Below are 24614 nucleotides of genomic sequence, written 5' to 3' on the forward strand. Positions count from 1 at the left end.
TTGCATGAACGTCTTCTCTGCTCTCCTTCCGTGGTAAAAATTCCAACCAGCTTTATCATTTCCAGTGAAAGCAGAAGATTCACACAAGTGCCTGCGCCGTCCTCCATGTTTCTACGCACAAGAGGGGAGTGGGGAATGGGGGATGGAGGAGGGAGAGAGGAGGTGAGCGTGCGCCCTCGGCAGACAGTCAAGCGCAAAAGACACACGGCTCATCCGCTCGCCTCCCCATTGACGTCAGTCCGGTATCACATGAACGAGCAGGGACCAATCGGCACGGCGCTGCCGGAGAGTGCTGGCTCTTGTACACCAAGATAGGGGAAAAGACTGAATAAAAGGAAACCGTGCCAGTGAGCTCGTAATGACCACAAAACCCCACGGAGGAGCCTAGGGCCGCCGCCATTGGATATTTGGGCCGTTTTCTCCTCATTCCCCTGCCTTCCTCGCTGTGGATTATTTCTTGTTTGGCATCGGGGCGGACGGAATGGATAAGGCCATGGCCCTAACATATTGAATAGCTCGTTGGTGGTGGAGGGGAGGCGAGACGCGCACCGTGGAGACAATTCATGGGGCATTGTGCGGGTAGGAAAATGGTGGATTATTTGCACTGTATCATTAAAACCTTACCCGGCCTGGATACCCTGCCATAAGACACTGTTTGGTGGCATTTGTGCGCCTGTCTCGGCCTTGTCTACAGTAACTGAGGTCGTGTTATAGCGGTTGATCGGTAGGTAGGTTCCCCCCTACAGCTCGATCCGAACGACCTTATACATTTCTATTCTTTATATAGCCTACATGTAGGATTCTTGCATCGCTGCGACGCGTTCACCCCCTCCCCTCTCTGATACTAACATTTGGAAACAATAAACTGTTGGATTACTGAACTATGGATTTCAACAGCGGCAGCGGCGGCGGCGGAGGAAACGAACTGCACAACAACCAGTTTTATCAGTGCGAGGAGAACAAGCCTCTGCTGGGAGAGATGTCGGAGGGCAATAATAACACCAAGCTGGGCGCAGGGCCGTGCAAGAGGTCCCTGCACCACTGCAGCAGCAGCGGGATGCGATACAAGCTGCTCCACGAGGGGGACATCCAGGTGTGCGTGGTGAAGCACCCCCGCACCTTCCTCAGCAAGATCCTCACCTCCAAGTTCCTGCGGAGGTGGGAGCCGCACCACCTCACGCTCACAGACAGCAGCCTGACCTCGGCCACGGTGAGTTGCTTTCTAGCCTCGTGTGTGTGTGTGTGTGTGTGTGAGAGAGAGAGGGGGGGGGAGAGGGGGAGAGAGAGACTGTTTAATGCTGCGTTTCACATTCCACAGGCAGCTTTGGTGTTTGTCTTTTCTTGTCTGGACGCAGCAGACGCGCACTGAGATTACGCACAGTCTGTTGTTGACGCAGTTTACAAGGCAGCGTGTCTACGCTCTCATGGCCCATTCTGCTGATTATATCGGCAACGTTGTTGCTGTGACCTGCAACCTTCCACCCCCACCCCCCTTCCCATCAGTTCCTTGTCCAACACATCTTCTCCTACCTGTGACTTATTGCCTTCTCCTCTCACCGGGGTGCAGAGGACGCGCAAGGTCCCTTAAAGAGGAGGTCCCTGGAGTGTGTGTGTATATGTATATATGTATATATATATGTGTGTGTGTGTGTGTCTGTGTGTGTGTCTGTGTCTTATGGGTCATTATTTGGCTGCAGGAGGATTTGAGATTTGATCTAAATTATGAAACACAAAGATCTCCTCTCATTAGTCCTTGGGAATAAAACCCATCAGTAGGGGGTCTGAGGGGCCAGTGACTGGAACCCTGCTGCAGCAGCAGCCTGCAACAACCCGTTGCTTATGTTGCTTCCTGTCTGACAAACAGAAGGCGTGCAGAATGGAAGGGAAGGATGCTCTGATCATGTACCATCTTCAGTAATACTGGTATTATCATTTTTCTAATAATTTCATAGTCCAGTTTAGCTTTGGTGGTGGCCGACGTCCTGTTGATCAGCTCCACAGCCGGCAGGCCTGTATGTCACCATAAACATTATGCATGGACATTTTAACCAATAGTAGAGGAGGAGCGACGATAACCAATCCAAACAGTGGCAAAATTGAAAAATATTTATTTTCAGGAACTCAGGGTTTATTTTTTCCCCCACATTCTATCATCATCATTTTCTACACTATAACTTTATATGTGCACCAGCCTGGACATGGACACTGTGTTATTATTAACCACAATAGGATACATGTCTGTGGGGATCGACTGTAACTGTTAGTATTTCAGCAGAATAATGCAGAAATAATAAAAGCCTTTATTTCTCCTTCTGTTATCATCAACACTTCTGACATTTTCCACAAAGCCAGGCCCATTGTTTTATCAACACACCTTGTTAGAGGTTTTTTGGATGTCTGCCTATCACACCCACACTACAAGAGTGTGCTGAATTGCTTACTGCAGCATGCAACGTCTTGGAGGTTGTTTTTTATTGCAGATATGAGGATATAGTGAAGGGTAAACTCACCTGAACTCAGTTTACCTGCTTGTTTACATCAGGTTTATGCCTTTTCTGTCAACTATAAACCTCAGTAATGTCAACTGAATTCATTAATTGTACACATCACTACATGCTTGTGTACAGCTTGTTGTTGTAGGTGTAACACGATGATATAATTCAGGGTGATGTACTGAAAGGATATTTATTATGAATCAATGACTGTATGAAACATGCTTGGGAAGATAACAATCATGAAGCATTATGTCATGGTTACTTCCTGATAGCAACCAGTTTATAGTCAGCGATGTTCCGATATCATTTTTTCCTTCCTGATTCTGATACCCGAACTCTTGTATCGGCCGATAATGAGTACGGATCCCGCACCACTGAGCTGTAATGGTTCATTGGCTCTGGCGCTTCAGGTAAACTCGTCACCGGCCCATAATAAAACTGCCTGATGGCTGCGTCCTTCCCTGTAGTTCCTGTTTGTTGACACACATTACAGGCTTAGTTTTACTGCTGGCTTTTTGGTGTCACCGCCCCCTTCAGATCAATTGCATGTTGTCTGAGCAGTTCATTAAAGCACACACCACGCAGTACAACCTGCTGATTAGCTTAATTACTAATGGGATACTGTTTTAGGCCAATAAAGTAAGCTGCATGCAAACATTTTAGCACGAACAGTGTTGAGTGATTGCCTCAGTTGAGTACTTTGAAACTTTTTTTCTAAAAGCAAGAACGAACAATAAGAGCCTTTGTATCATTGTGATACAAGCAGCTTTACATTTCACATTAATACACAAGGTTTATTCATTTCTGTTGCCTCATTATCAACAACCTTAACCACAGCTTCCTTAACTTTCAGTGAAGATCATTTCTTATCACGTCTCCTGGTTCTCTGGAGGAGTGTAAAGTTTGGACTGGCTGTGTCATGTGGATTTGGACCAATTAAAACAGTTTGATGTCAGAGCAAGTCGCAACCATGGAGTTGAAGCATTGTATTTTCAGGCAAACTAAATGATCATAACCTGGTTTGGACTGGTTAATAGAAATGATTGGAATTAGTTAGTACAATGGGAATGGCTAAATGTTATCATTAGTATTAACAAGCTAAATATTAGTGGCTACACTCTTTGAAATGTTAAGATTGATTAGGTCATAACAGGTTGACAAGACTGTCCTGTTCCAAATGTTCCTCCGAATCTGATCAAGAAATGTAAAAAAAAAAAAAAAAAAAAAAAAAAAAGACCAACAATGGCATTGTCAGTGTTTCCCAAAATGCATTGCTAGCTGGTCACTTTCCTGTGAGGTTGCTCTGTAGACCATCTCCTTTTGAGTAGATGTGCTGGTTCAGCTCACTTTAGTTCTCTGTTGGACACACAGTCATTGGGACTTTCCTAAAGAATATGGCAGCATGAAACCTGTGTGTAATCAGCATCTGTATCAATCCCATCGTTTGTCATCGGACATATGTTTCTCATCTCCTTGTTTTACATGTGTTACACAAGTTTAAATGATAGTAGGAGCCATGCTAACACTTGAGCAAACACTATTTAGACAGGTAGTGCAGTATGTGTAGGTCTATTGTGGGTTTTTGTAAAAAGTTAATGTCCAGTAAAATAACAGTTAGCTGTTTGGGAGCTTTTTGTGTTGCTCTGATCACATTTCCTAGATGTGGTTTTAATGGTGTTGCTGAGAGATCCACAAAGTATCAGTGATTCTTTATTGATTGTGGTTTCAGTAAGAAACAGGCTCAGCCGTCAAACTTTGTCAACAGCACCATCTCTGTCGGAGCAGGAGTTAGGAAAAACTTATTTCTACATCTCTACAGACAGAATTCATGGAAGGTGTCACTGCTGTGGTCTTTTTGTACTGACACCTCTCAGGGATCTCTGAATGACCTTGGTTGAAATTTAATTTACACGCTAACTACCTCATCTGTTTCCTGCAGACTTGAAATGACTACCAGACACTGAGTATATCACAATAACTAATGTCAAATCTTTCATGGACTGGTTGCGAGTAGAATCACTTTAGTGTTGCATCAGTAGAAAGAGTAACACATGTACAGTTTGATGCAGTTCAACACTTCAGCTCTGCTATAAGTGTTTACTTTAATGAGCTTTATAATGGAATACATGTTAATTGCATTTAGTGGTGGTGGACTGAATTGTATTGACAGCATTTTTGTTCACCCCATTTATCAGAGAAATATATGTATGTGTGTATATATATATATATATATGTATATATATATATATATAAGAACACCCCGACTTACGTGAGCTATATTTTGTCATAACCATAATCCTCCCCTATCCACACTGTTATTGCCATGCTATCTGAGAAAGCAAGAATTTTACAAATGTACGAGACATAAAAAAAAAAATAAAATTTTTATCCTGTGTCTACATTTTGTCCGGCAGTTCAGATGTGCTTGAGTATGGAAGTTCTTCTTTTTTGTTGCATTTTGGGCTTTATTTGACAGTTAATAGAGAGAGACAGGAAGGACGGGACAGAAGGGACGACATGCAGCAAAGGGCCTGGGCTGAATTTGAACCTGGGCCACTGTGGTAAAGATTCAGCCTTGATATATGGAAGGTGTGTAACCAAGTAAGCTACTGGTGTGTTCGACCATGACCCTGAAATTATGAGCTTTTTCCAGTGAATCTAGTGGTTCAAAGTTCCAGAAGAAGCTAGTACGTATTTGTGTTTTATTTGTGTGTGTTGATCCATAAAAAGATATATTTGTGGTTTTAAAAACCAAAAACCATCATGTAGTTTTACATCTCCTCTCTCAGGCTTCTCTCTAGTAACAACAGGTTGTTGAGCCAATCAGAGGAGGGGAGACTCTGAACCTGTCCTCTGATTGGCTGAATGTTTTCTGAATGATCAAATAAAAATATAGCAGATTTCAGGTAAACACTCAGAGAAACCAAATCCTGCAAGGTTGGATGGTGGGTCCAGGTGGGCGGGGCTTGGGACATGGCTGAGAGCAGTGACTGCTTTCTTGTGACATCACAAAGTTCCAGAAGTCCTGACGGCTGGTTTTAAGGCTCAGTTTCTGTATACAGGCTGTGTGCATTTCTCTGTGGACTGAGGCTTTGATACTTTCACAGTGTAAATATAGAACAAACACATGGACATCTACCCTTATACAATTCAACATTTGTTGCTATATAATCCTTCTAAAGCTGAATCTTTCCAAGGGTCTCTCACGCTTATTGTAGGTGCTTCATTGTCGCCTCAGAGAGCCTAATGTAACAGCCACTGACTCCCTGGGACCAGCTGACATCTCATAAATTATCCTGTAAAAACCCTCAGAGACCAAGGGAAATGTTCTGAAAGGTAACAATGTACCTCAATGCTATTAAGCCATCAAGTGAACGCCTTCAGGGCTGCACATTTTGTTAACATACTAAGAAATATGAAAATGGTGTAATTCATCACAAGCTATCCTTTAGTGAACCCCAGCCTGCTCTGAATTTAAGGCAGGAAACTGAATCTGTGGTAGAAATCATGATACTAGTGCTAATTCCTTTGTTTTCCCTTGTGTGCTTGTGTGTGTGTGTGTGTGTGTGTGTGTGTGTGTGTGTGTGTGTGTGTGTGTGTGTGTGTGTGTGTGTGTGTGTGTGTGTGAATGGTGACACCCGGTATACAGGGATCATGTGTCTACAAGTTGGCTTTGTCGACGATATTACACATTCTTCGCTCTGTAAAGGCTGAAATATGAGGAAGAGGGTTTTATTCAGGGTGAAGCATGAATGTGCATTTCCTGAGTGGAGTTGTTGTGCTCGGTGTCGAGCGGAGCGGTTATGTGGGCAGAGGAACAATGCTGACCCATTTGCTCTGCTCTCTCTCAGTGAGACTAACTTCCAACAAGGAGGCAAAGAGCGTTGACTCTGCGTCTCCAACATCCCCACGCACAGCGAATAACTGAGATGACTATGAGAAAAGAGCTTTGTGAAACTGAGCGCTGCTGCCAAGAGGGTTTCATTTGTTTGAGTGACAAAAATCACATGAATCCTATTTTAAGTTAAAGCAGTGTTCATTAAACAGCTACAATCCTGTGAGTGATTTTGTCTCATATTGAAAGCTGTACAGAAAATGACATTTTTACTAATTTAGGAAGGAATTATTATGTGAATGCTTCATTCTCCATAAATGTGTGTGTGTGTGTGTGTGTGTGTGAGAGAGAGAGAAAGAGAGAGTCTCACTGGGAAGGAGGAGAATTTTGTGACTCACTTTTCTTTCCTTTGACAGACCTGCCTGCCACAACTGTAGTCAGAAACCTAACCTACATCACATTTGCGTAAGAAGGGCGCTAGTGCAAGCAAGCACTTCCTGTGCTTCGCCTCACTCACAAAAGGCGTGAGATGAAAGGAATCTGGTTGCGCCGTGAGCACGAGGGGCTCATTATAGGTAGCAAGGCAAGAGACTGGAGCCTTTTAGAGAAATCAGTCGGGGGGGCAGAGCAGAGTGTCTCTTGGTCAGGTCTGGGGTCTGAAGAGTCTAATGATCACACAGGAAGCCGGGGTGGGTCCTGTTTCTGAGACACATTACCAATTTATTTTAATTAAGGTACCCTTTTTGACTGGACCACAGCGAGGCCAGCCTTAGAAACATGAATCTGACTGACTGACTGACTGACTGACTGACTGACTGACTGACTGACTGACGAAGTTACACCATTGGTCAGCTAGCCGAGTGTTGGAGACTGACTGTTTGGAGTTTCCCCATTGGTGGTTGTTCTTTCAAAATGAATAGGCATGTTTCTATTCGGGGGGGAGGGGGCAGTGTTGTTGACCTTGGCATCTTTGTTGCTAGATTTACTGACCTTTTTAGCAACTTTTTTTTTTTTTTTTTAAAGGGCCAGCTGTGGATCAGTAGGTAGAACAGGTCTTCCACTAATCAGAAGGTCAGTGGTTTGATCCCCAGCTGCTCTAGTCCATGTGTCAAAGTGTCCTTGGGCACTGAACACCGAATTACCCCCCGATGTATCATCTGTGTGTGTATGGTAGAAAAAGCTCTATAAGTGTAGGGAAAAGCGCTGTATGAATGTATGTGTGAATGGCTGAATGTGACTAGCAGTGTAAAGCGCTTTGAGTGCTCGTTAAGACAAGAAGAGTACTATATGAATGCAGTCCATTTACCATTTACATTTTTAAGTAGGAGCTCACTAACGTCCAATATAGCGACTTTATGAACAAACCTTAGCTACTTTCTGTAGAAGAGAGTCGCCAGTACTGCCCTGCCGATGGTTTGGAAGTGACCACTGGTTAACATGTATCTTAGTGGGCAACGTTTCAGTTACTACTTAAAAACTTTTCCGTTGTCTGACAACAGAAACAGAAAAACATTTAAATGAGAACAGCTTTATTGTGAATTCAGCTTTATTGAAATACTGTATATGTGAGCACAGAGAGGAGAGAAATAAACAAACACTGCAAATGCAATACAAATACAACACAATGACATAATTAATATAATTACCGTATTAAGTCATCTAGCCACATTTTGAGACTTTTTCTGTTGAAAGAAGCTGTCAACCTCACTTTTGCACATTGACCACAGCCGTTCAGATCTATGTGATCCTCAGCATCAGTTTTGCTTTCACTGAAGATCCTTTGGTGTTTTAATTATCAAAGAATAATCAAATACTTTCAAAAGGTTAATCAACATTTATTATCTAACATTTTATTTGGCTGTAAAATGATCAGCAGCATTTCGTTACCTGATATGTATATTGATTATTTACCTTGCAAGTCTTATTTTGCTTCCCTCAAGTACTGTAAGTAAATTCTTTTGGCTTCAGAGGTCATAAATATGACATTTCGTTCATTGAGATGTGAATGTGTGTGTGTGTTTGAGCTCACCGTGGATTATAGGAAGGCACAGACTTTTTCCCTTTATGCCCGCAGAGTTGCACATATCCACTTATCAGTTTATGCCAAAAGAATAAAGAAACACACACATTTCTTTTATTAGGCATGTATAGAATGTACAAGAAATACATTTGTAAACTCAAATGTAAATCCAGCACCCTGCTTTCATTCCCCGGTCTGCATCATGAATGTTTACTGTTGCCATGGCAATAGATGCCAGTTTAGCAGTTAACATTAGCGTAGCCCACATATTAACAATGAACAATAAAATTGCAATATGTCACTCAACAAAACAAATATCAACACCAACAGCCATACTATCAAAGACCCTTATCCAGGTCCTGTCACGATTAACGTAGTGCACGTTACTTGTTCCCGATTATTTAAGGAAAAGATTTGTAAATTAATTGAATGTATTGACAGATATGTTTTTATTTGTGGAATTTGTTCTCGCGCTTTGGCAGGATGTGAGAACTCCGTGGGAGATAGTGTATGTCAAGTCCTCGCGCTTTGGCAGGATGTGAGAACTCCGTGGGAGATAGTGTATGTCAAGTCTTTTTGTGAGTTTACAACTGTATTTTTTGTATTTATGGAAGGCGTTTTATATTTACAGATTACACATTTACACACGGATTGTCAGTCTGTTCACACAAATAATATTGAGACAAATCTACTTCCGTAGACAACCAGTGTTTCTTTTATATTCCAAAGGCATAAAGTTTTCTTCACTGCATAAAGGAACCATAAGAGTGGAAATAAAAACTGATCATCATGGTCTCGACTTCAACATCACATCCTGCAAGTTAGAGGTTGTGCTCTGTACACATGTTAAACACCAGCAGTATGTCAATTAAAGTGAGACTGTGTAATGTTTGCTGAGCAGTGATGTTTACAGGGAAATGATAAAAGCTAAAACATAATGTAACAGTAACGCAGGTAGAGAGTAAAGCAGGCAGATTTGCTGAATAATGTCAGTTGCGCTATGGTTGCTAACATTAGCTAACATAAGCTACTGGTCACACCAGACCAAGTGAGGCTGTAGCATCAAAACCCCGTGAGTGTACTGAAGTGAGCAAGGGTGCAATTTACTTTATGAATGTAACTTTTCATTTGTAAGAGGAAGAATGTGTTCTTTTCTCAGAGGTTTCACTCTCTCTGAAGTCTCAGTGCTAATAACAGCCTGCCATGTTTGAATGTGTGTGGTGTTACAGCTCTGCTATCACAACTCCCTGCTTCTATAAAAAAAAAAGTATAGAAAGTATATACAAGTCAGCTTCCTGATGTGGTTGCATAGTGCGTCATACAACCTTGTTCTCTTTTAAGTAGGCTTCAGCCCAAACTATGGCCCTAGTCCTAATCTCAGCCATCTCTGAACCAGGCCTGAACAGAGCAGTTTGATTGGTTATGAGCTCTGCAAAGACAGGAAACTATTCAAGGCACAAAAGTACCTGATATGTCAAATAAAAAACAACAAATATATTTTCAAGCACAGTTGCAAACGGCAAACTTTACTGTATCAACACACTTAACTGTTGAACTGCAAGAATATACTGTAGGTTGGATTGTGCTTTTGAATTAAACTGGACTTAACCCTGTGGACGGAGGTGGTGGAAGAGGAGAAAGCTCCTGAGGACACTGAGGAAAGTGCATGTCGTCGTTGAAGCAGAACCAGAATTTGCGAATGTGAAGTATACGCAATGTACATCCAGGTCAGCTGATCACGCAGCACGTCATTCTGCTCGTCAAAGCAGAAGCAACAAAGGATAGCTGGACCGCCAGAGCTTGTTGGTGGTATTGTTTTAATGCAAAATGAAAGGGGAAAAGAAACAATGTGCAATGACTACAACCTGTGAGCTCACACACACACACACACACACACACGTACACACGCACATATACACACACACTGCTTCTGGGCAGGCCTCCAGGACTGGCTGCAGTGCATGTTCATCTTCAAATACTGGATCCTCCCAGTTTTGTCTGAACAATGCAGCTATTAGGCAAAGATTTGAGTCCCAGTGGGGAATGGTAGCACTCTCTGCCATATTTATTTTTGATATTTAGAACAGATTGGAATTGGACTTATTCCCCTTGTTATGGGCATCTGTGAGTGATGGACAGTGTAATGCAGACTGTTGGCCTGATGCGGTCTTTTCTCTATCAGTGTTTTTAATCATGTCTATCAGGGGTTGTTTTTAAACCGTGCTGAAAAAAGTAACATTGAGTGAGGGCGTGGGGAAGTCGCACAAACACACACACGTCTTCCCAGTTATTTCGCAGCTCAGTTATAATTTACATCTCCAATAATCTTCTTTGCATTTTAAGTTGCATTGATGTCACACTGTGGCACCTCGGCTACTAGTTTGCATGATTGAGTGATTTATGCACAGCTGCTTTGCCTTATGGTAGAAAGATAACACACACTGCCATGAATTAAATGTTCATGTGATATTGGCACTTCCTCTATAATAGCATGCTATATTATATATGGTGTGTTATTTCATTAATCAACATTTTGTATCTTGTCTGTTTAATTCATGCCAGTGAAAAATTGAGAAGTTGTCATTGTATGGGAACTTTTTCTTGAACTTGAAAAGGAAGTCATTGCACTCAGCCAAGAAATAGTCCAGCACATAACTTCCTGTAAAACTTGAGCCTTCAGTGTTGATCTCCCTCCAAGTTCACTGAAAACCACACAACCAAGCTACTGTTATGATTTCTCTGTAGCACATCTGGCCATAATTAAAGATTTTTGTAACACATACAGACTATGTAATATATACAGTATTATTATTCACAAACAACTGTTGTATTACAAAAAAAAAAAAAAAATACAACTCAGGACGCACCTCACAGCCCCAAAGGTCCAAACTGTAACACAATCATCTTATCAAACAGGCAATGGCAATAAAAACAAATCAAATATAATAAACTCACCAGTGTCTCAGTATCATCATTATATTCATTGCGGTGTGCAGAAGTTGGCTCAAAAAGCTTTCTTACTTTCTTTCTCTCCACCACTGTGTAAACCAGTCTGGAAGTAAAGCGCTGTCTTGTTGGGGCTGCATGTGTGTGGGAGTCACCTCTAACATATTTCATCAAGCAGCTGTGTTCGCTTTGGAGCTCTGGAAGAGAACGCAGCCAGGCCAGTGAGGTGTGACGTTAAAAAAAATATTTTACGTTCTCTCTGACGCGCTTTCTCTCTTTGCTGCTCCACGGTTCAGCATCAAGTTCAGGGTGTGAGCGTAGCATGAATGAAGAGAGCCATGGGAGATCTTCTCCTTGACTTTCGCCTGGACTCCAGTCAGTCTGGAGGCACATCGTAGCTCCTCCATCACAACAATGACCGACATAAACTCAAAGATCAGGGCTGTAATATCTTCTGCAAACAAAGCAGAGCACAGTTGTGCAAAGTTACTGACTATAACTGCCTCATTCTAAATTTTAGCAGATGTGCCTTGTTGTTAGACGGGTGGCAATACAAATGTTTGTCATATTCAGACAAAAATGAAAGAAGCTCCAGTTAATGGCTTCAGTTATTTGACTCCTTTCCCTCATCATGGGCCCCTGAAGGGGAGGTCTTGTTTTTCCAGGAAGACGACGCAGTTGATATCCTCACTGTTGGTTGTGCATTTCACTGGCCCTTCTTCTCTGTTGAAGTTCAAACACTGCAGTCCCCACATGTTTTTGATTTTACTGTTGCCCTCAAATGTCCAGTGGTGTTATAGCTTTGTAAAACCCATCTCTGTAGAACAAGCAATAAAATTTAGCTTTTACCTCTGTCCAGTGAGCCACACATTGGTCTGTCATTCTGTATCATCCTGATCTTCTCCTCAGGAGGTCTACAGGAAAATGGTGCGGTAAATAAATCCTAAACAACATCCACAGATTGCCCAACTTCAACCATATCCACCGGCAAAGAAAAGTGGTGATCAAACACAGCTAACTACAACACACTGTAATAATACGGTCACTCCACCCAAATGGTAGATAGACTAGACGTCCCTTCTGAAGCGATGAAAGAAGACTTCCAGTAACTGTTGACAAAGACTTTGCAAAGCTGACTGAGAAGGTTTCTAAATAAAATAGTGATTAAAGTTTGACAAAAAAAAATATCACACATTATTCATTTTATTCTGAAAAGTATATAGTCTCTTGGCTTTAGCTTAATATTTAATAGACAAACATGAGAGTGGTTTAACTCTTCTTCTTATTCACTTGCGGCAAGAAATTTCAAACTATTCCTTTGAGTTTTTAATTTATATTTAAAAGCTATTATGAAGTAGCTCTGCCCTGGAGCTTAATCTGTCCTTGATGTAATAGCTCACAAGTGAACACGGAAGAAGAAAGAATAAAGAGTTAAAATAAGAAACTAAATTCAAAATGGAGCAAAACAAAGTGCAGTTTTAATATACTGCATTGTTGTTTTTCATCCTCAGCTGTAGCTGTAGCTTTGGACTCCTTGCATGAGAACCAACATCAGATAAAGTTGAGTCATTTAAAAAGTCATTTAAAGCCCAGAAAAACAATTTTCCATTACAAGCTATTTTATTTCTTACTGTTGTTTTGGACCACAAGCACTGGAAACAAGTATTTGACATTCAGACAGGGGTCAGAGGTCAAGTTGTGTTTTTGGCTTGTTTGTGATTCTACAGATCATCTTATTAATCCAGAGAGCTGTTTGTCAGAGGCAGAAAATTATGTGTGAAGACGATTTTAAAAAAGAAAACGAAACAGAGAAATCAGGGCGGAGGAACAATTGAGTTAGAAACGAGAGGGTGAGGATATGAAAGACGGTCAGGGATTGGTTAAATGAGCCTATGGCGTCGTGGGAACCTGAACTAGATTATGTGAACTCTCAGTTTATAATATGTGACACATAAAAACTGCACACATGAAGTCAACACTGGTCTCCTCTCATTGGCTGCCTTTTAAAACAAGTCTGTCATTACCTTTGGTGGAGGCTTCAAACTCGTCATTGGCACTGACTTCAGAAGGCCCTGTTTACATCCTGGACCAATCAGAGAGCTATGAGGCTGTTTAGATGATCTGTCACCCGACTTGTTGCCAGTTGCCAAGTTTGTTTCAGTCTGGAAATTTGAAAGTAGGTTTGACCAATCAGGTTTTGGTGTCTGATGGAAACTGATTGAAAGTGCCAGTGATGAGCAGCCGCCCATTTAAATGTCAGACTGGCCAAATGAGACGTTCTTAAAGGTTCTCAAAGGTGTTTATCTGTTCGATTTTTGTTATTTTAAAGAAGGAACACAGATGTAGGACTCCTTGGATTCCCCAGTGAAACTGAAGTTAAACTGTTTAAATGCAAACGTACCATTATCAGTCTGCATGAATGAAATGACATGCACAAGCAGACCAATGCAAAACAGTTTTGGAGTTACCCCTCTGTTTCTCTGCACTTTAACGTCTGACAAGTTAGTTTTTCCGTCTGGTAGTTGTAGTTGTTTTTTAACCAGTCTTAGCCTTCAGTGAAACACTTCCTGTGCATTCCTACATTAGAAATTAAGTGGGTGCCAACTCAACAAGAGTGTCCTAACTGCTGTTGATACAGACCCTGATGTTTTTCACTCAGAGAACGGCCAACCAACTGACCAACCAACCAACCTACTAACATACGAACCAATCAACCAACCTACTAACATACCAACCAACCAACCAACCAACCTACTAACATACCAACCAACCAACCAACCTATCTACCAACCAACCAACCAACCAACCATCCAACCAACCAACCAACCAACCGACCAACCAACCAACCAACCTACTAACATACCAACCAACCAACCAACCAACCTACTAACATACCAACCTACCAACCAACCTATCTACCAACCAACCAACCAACCAACCAACCTACTAACATACCAACCTACCAACCAACCTATCTACCAACCAACCAACCAACCAACCAACCTACTAACATACCAACCAACCAACCAGCCAACCTACTAACATACCAACCAACCAACCAACCAACCAACCTACTAACGTACCAACCTACCAACCAACTAACCAACCTACTAACATACCAACCAACCAACCAACCAACCAACCAACCAACCAATCAACCAATCAACCAATATGTGTCTTTTTATCTTTTAAATAAGATTCAGAACAGAATCAAATCATCAAATTTAATTGGATGTCAGATCACTTTGATTTCTTTTTATTTACACAATGATTGATTATGTTTGGATTTAAAAGACATTATCGATACCAGTGTTCTACCTGGCTTAGACACTACATTACCATAAAAGCTGAAGGGGGAGGGGGACAAAAAGTCTCATTGTCCAACCTATTCTGGTGCCAGTGCTGTTGTTTCACGTCTAGCGAGCAGTGCAGGTGCAGATTCATTGTGTGCCTGTGGAATATTAAAGCACTTCGGGATTATAGATGTAGTTTTGTGTATTGAGAACTAAAGCTGAGACGGTTTACTCACCGAGTCCTGCTCTATGGAGACATTTTTATTTCAATATGTGAACAACAACTGACGTGTTCTCTCCACTGCTTCACTATCTGATGCGACCGTGTGTTTGTGCACGTCTGCCGTGCTGTGTCACAATACTGAGAGTTGACCTGCTACTACAGGGAATAACCCTGGCTCACAGCAGTACAATTTACAGGCCTGTTTTCCACTGTAACCTTCCCTGATAATCAGAACTGCACATGTGAGGTTCATCTGCATCTGATTTATACTTTTGTTTGGGTTAATGTTACATTTGGACTGACGTGCGGAGCTACTTACAGTTTTCCAGCTGTTGCACTCCCCTTCTCTGTCGTGCTGGTGGACTGAGCTGCCAGGAGCTGATCTTACTCCCTCTACAGCCGTTAGTATTGTCTCATTGGTCTAATTTTTCTGTTTGCGATTGTTGTTCTAAGAGTTGCTGTTTGGTTGTTTTAGTTGTGGTTGTTTCTGTCTTTTTGGGCTGTTTGTTTATAGTGATTGTTGTTGCCACAGGTGTTGTGTCTTCAGTACATGTTGATGTCAGTCTGTGCAGTTGTTCACTCATTTACCCACATTCAAAGAATTCTGTTTTTTTAATCAATCAATCAATCTTTAGTTTTTACTTATCAAGACGTATTGATCACACTCCAGCATGGGTGTAGATTTGGTTGTGGACAGTAGGAACATGTACCTACCAATATATAACCCATCTCAAATTATCTTTCCATTTGAACTCTCCTTTGTGTTAGTAGTAACGAGGAGTTGCCAGGTTTGTGTGTTTTCTGCAAAAAAACGTTGATTATTTTGATAAAGAGTGAAAGACTGAGATATCAAGGATGATCTGGAAACCAGCAGCGGCTGGTGACTTAAAAAACTGAAAGGACAGGAGGGAAACCAACCATGACGTCATGTGATGTTGCACTCGTTATCTCTACTTTCTTATGTTCAACAAAAAATGAAGCAGTAAAACAACAGCGTACAAGATTTCTGAAAAAACTATGACTGGTGTATCTGGATGGGAATGAACCTTGTGTTGAGTGTATGTTTAACGTATCACTAGAAGACCTGTCAGTCCAATGAGGGGCGATGCAGCACCCAGTGTGTCACAGTGGGAGTTTTACACATTTAAAAAGGAAAATAAAAACCATGAAAATCTGGAATTATTAAAAAACAAGATAGGGGTTCCACTCACTTCACATATTGGGAGATTATCTCCAGAGCTGCTGTGAGGCCTGTTGCTGCCTCCAGTCTATCAAGAGCAACAGAGAAGTAAAGACAGGCTGTCTGGATCTTACCCGGCTCACTTGACTCACTTGAACAAGCTCCATGCCGTGCAGCCTGTGCAGCAGCACGTCAGGCCGTTTTACTCCACCGTAGTACCTCAGCAAACACATGTTCAATTCAAGTAAACTTTCTGCAGAGTGAGTGTGTATGTGTGTGAACACGTGTGCATATGAACGCGGAAAGAGAGAGGAAAAGAACACGTGAGCATATTATTTTGGCTATCTGACAAAAAAGATAAAACTAAACCGACGCCCTTGGATAATAAAGAAGAAGATATACTTTAATCATTATTATTTAAAACCTGTTGCTGGACTCATTGTATTTATGGCATTGGACTGTGGAGTGTTGATAGTATTGTATTCTGTTTACTTGTGTCTGTGTGCTGCACTGAGCAGGAGTGGAGTGAATAATTATTTGAATCATCAATGGTCTATCAATCATTTTAATCAAATAAATGTATTGATCAAATACTCAGCCTTAGTCTTCAAAACTCATGACAAATGCCCATCACAAGAAAAAGTGATGTCTGTGTTTCTTTTTTCCCTTCTTTTTCTTCTTTTTTTTGTCCGTAGGCCTGAGGCCCTCAGGGGCCCCGAGGGCACCATATGATTCATACGTATCGCAGCTTTTTTGGTCCCATAAAGGTTTAGTATCAACAGAAATGATACAGGTTTTAAGGGAACCTTGTGGAGTTTTTGTTGTTGTTTATTTGTTTGTGTGTTTGTTTGTTTTGTTGGGTACATTTCCTTCCTTATAAAACATTTGTTGTAAATATTTTTCACATCTATGTTTTCTAGCTTGTGGCTCTCTCTCTTTGCTAGCTTTGTTGGCGCATTGCTACATTGCGTCGTGCATTAGTGGCACCAACTGTTGATCATTGGAACAACGTAAAAACATCACCTGAGGGGCATCACGTAACGTCCTTGTTCATGTGCACGAAATATGAATAAAACAGGGACCCACTCTTAAAAACATCGCTCCACAGCACTGGGTACCCTTTAAGGTGGAGCCAGCCTTTTTACCTGTCCTCTAGAGGAGCACTATGTCAAAGTGTACATGGTGAATTCTGTTAAATCATCATCATCAGCATCAGCATCATCATCAGGACACTGAAAAGATTGTGAGGAAACTGAGTCTATTCTATAGTTAGACAGACAAACAGCAGCTGCCAGAAGCAGCTCAGACTGACACTGACTGTCCTTTCACCTGTTTGACTGGTTGTTGTAATATTCCTAAAAGACATTTTTTTCTCTCTCGAAATTTTACATTTTATGACTTTTATTATTATATTTTATATTTTACTTTACTTATATTACAACTTTTTTTCATAATATTACAACTTTTTTCTTGAAATGTTATGATTTCATTCTCAATATTACGGCTTTATTCTCGAAATTTCACAATTGTTTTTTTGTTTTTTTTGTCGTAGTAATAAGACAGAGGATCAAAGAAGTGCAAATTCTCACATCTCACAACCAACTAGTCCTCTTGTAGAACTGAGTTAGTTTGGCACAGTGCTTTTCTCATCAGGGTTAAAATGGACTTTCCCACATGCATTATCTTGTCCCTCCAGTCATGCAGCGATGACAGAGATGGCTGTAATTGGAAGCAGCTGTTATTCATTTCTTAATTTGTGAGTGAGTCAAGAGTTCGACACTTACATTTTTGGGCTTGAAGTTTGAGTTTACAGAAAGTAGCTGTGTCAAACCACAGATCACCATCTGCACACGGCTAACTCAACAGAAAAGCTCTCGTCCTCCAAGTTTACCAGCAGCAGTTTGGTTGTTCCTAAGCAATTGGAGAAGTAGAGCGGCTTATCATTCAGGGAAGTGACTCTTTATGCAACGTCACACACGAGTTCTACATTGTGACTAAGTCCCTAAACAGAGCAGACGAGATGTTTATGTTATTGTGTGATCAATCTGTGAGGGTCAGCGAACCAGCGGGGCGATCACCTCGTCGCCCTTTAAATCTGGGTCACTGCACAATGTGTTTTTGTTTGGGAGCTTCTGTCATGTGATTATTGGTAAATATGAAACCGGGGGAACACAGGATGTGAGATGATAATGTTTGCTCGATGACGGGAACAGGAAGAATTGTGTGCTCAAATGCCCTCTTATCCACTCACTATCTGTCCCCAGCAGGAGGGTTGTGGTCATCACTGGTTGTGTGATGCGAGCAAACACGGCGGCTGCTAAACGCCGTGAGGATTCAGCGTCCACAGTGTCTCGGCCCTGGTTTGGTTACATCTGTTTTATCACATATACAGGTGCATTATGCATATGTTTTACAACATGACTCATAGTTTTTTATTATAATAATAAACAGAAAAGATGGAACAACATAAACATGAGAGGGAGAGGAAGAAAGAAAAGGAAAGAGCAAGTTAATGAATGAAAGAAAGTTGAAACAAATTGCGGGGGGAAAGGTGAGATAAGGGAAGTAAAAGATGAGGAAACAAAGAAGGAAGGAAGGGTCGAGGGAGAAGGACGGCAGAGATGCAGTGGAAAGTCATATGGAAGGAAGGGAGGGACCAGAGGTGGGTGGGAGGATAGAGGAAGGGGAAAGAAAGGAGTGTGGGAGTAAAAAAAGATGAGTAAAGGAAGGAAACAGGGGTTGGGGGTGGGGGGCGAAAGAAGAGGATGATGGAAAAACGAGCAAAAAAGTAAAGAAGATGATTACACATGGCAGAAGAGAATACCTAAAGTATGGTGTAAAGTGAGGAAGGGAGGGAGAGGGAGGAGAGAAAGAACAGAAGAAGAAGGATCAAAGGAAGGAAAGAGGGGAGGAAGAAGTGAAGGACCTCTCAAATGACTGTTTAGGTTTGGTGTCCCATCTAAACCTCTCTCATTATTAAATAAAACACAGTTCACTTTATTCCACAGCACAATACACACTAATGTGTGTATTGTTCTGAGTGTGTATGTAGTGGACTGACCTTTAAAATGGCTGCTTGACCTTTTCAGTGCACTGACCCGTGCAGCAGGAGCTGAACACCTGACAGGTGTCTCCTTTAAAGCTGCTGCTCAGACTGACTCAGTCAGCTGTGTCCCCCCTCAGTCTTCCTCTTCCTTCTGTCATTGTCCTCCTCTCTCTCTCTCTCTCTCTCTCTCCGCCTGTTGGTGTTTTTCACTGCCCTGCAGCGCTCGGTGAACATAACATTATCAGGCAGCTGATAGGGTTGTTGATGAGTGACTCAGCATTTACACATTCTGACACTTGTGACTTTCCAAAGTCACATCACACCTACCTATATTTTTCTTATTGAGACATTTGTCTTATTTTGTCTTGACTTGGTGCCACTGTGCCTGTGGACTGAAAACCCACTGGTTTCCACTGAAGGTGTACAGGAAATTATCACAGACGTCATTTAAAAAAAAATAGGCTGAGTTTGTTTATAGAGCAGCTGGGAACTGAAGTTTTTAGCAAATGTGAATGGCAGAGGAAGAAATAGTGGAGTTGTTTCAGACTATATTTGCGGTGGCACGACTGTGAATGTGGGATTGAGTCAAAATGAACTGTAATGTGTGTGTGTTCATGCTAATGAAGGAACATGTCAGGCAGTGCATCAGTGTGGCTCATCGTCGTGAATAAGATGTATCTTTTGTTAGTCATTGTTGTTTTTGGTCTTTTCATGGGATTTGTTGACTGTTAGAAAAACATGATATCACAAGTCTTCTGCTTTAGCTTAACATTATGTTCGGCAGTATTCAAAGGGCTATAGTAGTGCTGTATCAGTGTTGTGTGTTAGAAGGCTTTGTTGTTGTTGATTGAATTTGTTGGTTAGATAGTTGCTGGATGGTTAATTTTCATCATTTTGCTTGTTTTCCCCGAATTATATTAGGTAGCACTTTATAACCATCAGTCATTATTAGGCCATTAGTTAATGATACTAATCGCCAGCAAAACATTCATGTACATTAATGATTGACTCATTGTTCATCATTAACTGTTGGCCCTGAAGAAGTAGCTGCTCAGAGGGCAAATTATTACCTCTTGTATTATAAATACAACAATGGGCGATTGGTAAGTAAACAGCTGTTAATGCTAACATTAGCTATGAAGCAATAGCAAAACTTCCAAATTGTTCCTATAATGGTACAAAAGCCATATAAATTTCATAGAGAACAGGCCTTGTTCAGGGATTGAGAAATGCGTTAACTTCCTGTTTTCCTGCAGCAATGGAAGTAAATGAAATCTTGGAACTTAATGCAAACAATTCTTTCAGGTTGATGACTTACAAAGCCTCTGTGTGTTGGAACAAACTACACCCTCTGCTGCATTATTAGGACAATACTGTACTGCAGAAAGTATATGGCTGTCGGAATGAGGGGAGGAAAAGGGGCGCCTCTGTGGCACACCTGGTGCAGCACGTACCACAAAGGCTCAGTCCTGACCGCAGTGGCCGTGGGTTTGAGTCTGACCCACGGCTGTTTGCTGCATGTCATCCCCCCTCTCTCTCCCTGACTTCCCCGTCTATCAGAATAAAGGCAAAAATGCCCAAAAATATAACTTAAAAAAAAAAAGAATGGTGGGAAAAACATGAGTAACAGAGGAAGACACACTGCCAGCACGGTCTCCAGACTTAAACCCCATGGAGCTAGTTTGGGAGGAACTGGACAAAGCAGCCTGCAAGTGCAACTGTGTTGGGACCAACTATTTGAACAATGTTTCATTTCCATTGTAGCGATAACATCACAAGAGAGTTCAGCTGCTGGATGAGTCAAAAATTTAAGTTAAATTTAGTTCAACAATTAAATTCAAAAAGATTCCACAATTCCTTGTTTATAAATCTCAAATGGTTCAGTTGTTTTATGGTTTCATTTCAGCTGGAAACAGCTGGGAAAATTGAGGTTTTCTCAAACTTTTGACTGGGAGTGTCAATGTAGTAGTTAAATTGGTTTAAAACATACAAAAGTACTGATCTGCTCCTGGACATGGACACAGTCAGCTGAGGGATGAAAACCTGAAACAAATCTCCAGCCTTTAACAACGTTTAACAACAGCCTCATGTGTCCAGATGTGGAAACTGACACCTCACTGTTGCCTGCAGTGATGTAATATGATCAGTAATGGTGTATTGAACAGTTTTGTAAATACAGTGCACAGGTCCTGCTTACTCTCTATTTTCATTTCTTTCTTCTTTCTCCTTCTATCATTTCATTCTGTCTGCTTCTCCCTGGAAACAAAAAAAAAAAAAAAAACATAACATACATCTTCATCCTCTTGTTTCTATGGTAACACAGCAGTGAGGAGAAGAGACGAGAGGAGCTGTAGCCTCCTCCAACCCTCCTCCACGATGAAAAGCAGAACAGAAAGAGACAGAACAAGAGAAAAAAGACAGAAACAGAGGACTGGGAGCAGGAAAACGGAGTCGAGGAGTAAGAAAGAGAGAAGGAAGGAAAGTCGGAAAAGATGAGGGAGAGATGGAGAGTAAGGTAGAGAGAGGCAGACAATCACTGTACGCTCTTGTGCAGATGGAGTATCTATGGTAACCTCGGCTGGTTATCAGAAAATTGAAGTTCCTTCTGTTTGTCCATCCTGCTTTGTCTCTGCCTGTTTGAAAAACACAGCTCCATTTATCTCCCTGCTCCCTGCACAATTTCATATTTTGCCCTTTATTTTGCAGTTTGTCTCGTTAGTGTGGTGTGTGTATTCAACTCAAGCAAAAAACAGTATTTGGCAGCGAACGCGCAGACAGAACGACAGACAGACAAACAGACAGACAGACACAGGGGCTGACGTTTGCTCTTCCAAGGAAATGAGACATCTCGCCCAGAACCAATATTTGCCATGGATGTTGTCCGTAATGAAAATCCTGTATGCGTGCAGTTTCACAACAGGGATTTTGTGTGTTTGTGTGTGTGTGTGTGTGTGTGTGTGTGTGCGTGCGCGTGTGTGTGTGTGTGTGTGTGTGTGTGTGTGTGTGGAGGGGGGGTAAGACAGAAGAGCCAGCTTGCTCTATCAGCCACGGAGGGAGGCGTAAATAAAGGAACAGCATGTTTGTTCTTCAGCAGGGGGAGGAGGGAGGAGGGAGGAGGCAGGGAGGGAGGGAGGGAGGGAGGGGGAGGAGGAGCGGCAGTGCCTGTTTGCTCTATAGCGAGTGACATGGATGCAAATAAAGAGAACCACCTGTCTGCTCGACTCCGCTGCAGAGGGAAGCCAGGGCAAGAGCAGGCGTTCACTGCTGCTGCTGCCACTGCTTCCATGTAACTACTTAGATGTGTTTGTGTTGAGAGGAGCTGTGTGTGTGTGTGTGTGGTGGGGGGGGGGGNGCCTCAGACTCACACAGCCTCTTGTCAACAGTCATAATAGAAACACACACTGCTGGAATAAGCAGATATCAGCATCTTCATTGTCCACTAAGGAGAAATCATAAATCTGATTTGAAATCATACGAAGAAGAGGGCACGCCTTAAAATCTTGACTTTTCCTTTAATCCCATGATTGTTGTTTGCATATCCATGGTTACAGCAAACACCAGGAGTCTTCAAGCATTCAGCTTGAGTGTTTTCTAATGGCTGACAAAGTCCACAGTCCTCCACAGTAAGAACACATTCTGAATCTGATGTGGGGCTTTAAAAATAAATCAATCAATCAAAGTCTTTTTTAGTAACAAATTCCTTCTTTGTAGTTCCACACATGATGCTTGCTCGAGAGATGGCAACACAGTGCCGGGACAAGAAATCTCTTCAACAGAGTCTTTGTCGTCCTGACACAGTGAGTTGTGCAGATGGGGATGATGGCACACATTCCTTCTGTCTTCTGGAGGCATTTGCAGTTTTGTAGCGGTGTGAAGAATGAAATCCTACTTAACCCTCACCTGTGCACACCTGGCCAGTTGCTGTGTAAAGTGGGTGTGATTGTCACAACCACAACTTTATTTTTTTTTGTGCACAGATGAAACTAATTAGATACAGTGTGTTAATTATGCCGCTTTAGAGGTACTGGTAGGTTTATCTTTGACGGGACCACAGCAGCACGGCCAACCCTGTAAATTCAAGTGTCTTTGACTGACCGAATGACTGACTGACTGACTGACTGACTGAGTCATGAAGTTACACCATTGGTCAGCAGGCTGAATGTTGGAGTTTCCCTATTGGCTGTTCCTCTTTCAAAATGAATCGGCATTAACAAGCAGTGTTGCCAATTAAACACATTTGTTGCTACATTAACCGACTTTTCCTCCACCTTTAGCGACTTTTTTTTTTTTTTTTAAAAAAACACCAAATTTGGCAACAAATCCAGCAACTTTTTAGACAAACTGTGTCTGTTTTTTCTTATTTAATTTTTTTTTTTTTGGCCATTTTTGGCTTTATTGTGATAGGGACAGTGAGAGAGTGAGGCAGGAAAGTCAGGGAAGAGAGCGAGGTGATGTTTTTTTGGGCCATGTTTGGGTTTATTGTCTCTGTGTCTCTGTCTTTTCTCTCTGAGCGACCATGTTACAGTAAATTCATCTGAAATCACAGCTCAGTCTTTGTCTTGAACTGATTTGTTTGGTGATGTTGTCAGACGACGTCACAGTTATAAAAGCAGGATTTTAGTAGCAAAAGAGCAGCTTTGTAAGTCAACATGTAGAGTTAACATGGACTGTGTTTCATTTACTTGTCCCGTTGTCTGACAACAGAAACAGAAAAACATGTTAATGAGAGCGGCGTAATTGTGAATTCAGCTGTATTAAAATATTGTGGGCTAGGTGTGAGCACAGAGAGGAGGACAGAGGCAAACAGATGAAGAGCTAAAACCAGCTGACATTAGGCAGAAAGCAAACACAGCGTGATGATGTCCTCAATCACTGACCCTCCACAGTCTCATCCCAGTCTTTATGCTAAGTTAAGCTAATCGTTTCTTGTAACTCTCAAGAGACAAACAGGCTTGTTCATTTACACTTAAACTCATTTGTTTTCCCCCAGAAAAACGCATTAAAAAAAAGCATATTTTCCAATATCTAGCCTATTTCTTTTATAAAACAGGAAACTTTCCTAAATATTAAGGCTGCATATTACTTCTAAAAATTGTGACACTCAAAAAAGCTACAGCCGGATGTGGTTCCTCTTTAATGGAGTTTCATTGTGAATCAGCCACTTCAAGTCAGCAGCAGCACTTCGCTCAGTTCTCTCTTCATATCATCTTTCCTTCAATCTTCCAGGAGGAATCTTTCTTTCCTATCACCTTTTTTTTTTTTCTATTTATTTGTCGTTTTTATTTTCCTGATGGAAACCTGGTGTGTCCCACTCCAGTTCCTGTGATAAATATTTGTTTGCAGGCCCAAACACAACAGTTATTAATATTTAAATCCTCAGTGTGCTCACTCTGTTTCAAATGGGAGCCGCTGATAGGACGTTGACATGTTTACACTTTACACTATAATCTCTGCTTTGTGTCACACTTAACTGAGAAGAGTGAAGCACACTTTAAAATCTGTGTTTGTCTGCTGATAACAAGGAACAAGAGTCCAAGAAGCTTTTAAAGGTTTTCTGAAGTCTTTTTTTTTTTTTT

The 24614-nt window shown here is 41.6% G+C and overlaps 1 protein-coding gene across 1 annotated transcript in view; it reads left to right on the plus strand.

Annotated features, from left to right (window-relative positions):
* The first annotated feature begins 320 nt into the window (after positions 1-320).
* cmip (c-Maf inducing protein) overlaps positions 321-24614 on the plus strand; it is a 53957-nt gene continuing 29663 nt past the window's right edge. The window contains exon 1 of the mRNA XM_022756041.1: positions 321-1210. Within this exon, the coding sequence (XP_022611762.1) occupies positions 884-1210 (327 nt within the window). The 5' untranslated portion in view covers positions 321-883. The remainder of the gene's footprint in view (positions 1211-24614) is intronic.

Source organism: Seriola dumerili, unplaced genomic scaffold, assembly GCF_002260705.1.
Source record: "Seriola dumerili isolate Sdu_G_001 unplaced genomic scaffold, Sdu_1.0 BDQW01000242.1, whole genome shotgun sequence".
NCBI lineage: Eukaryota > Metazoa > Chordata > Actinopteri > Carangiformes > Carangidae > Seriola > Seriola dumerili.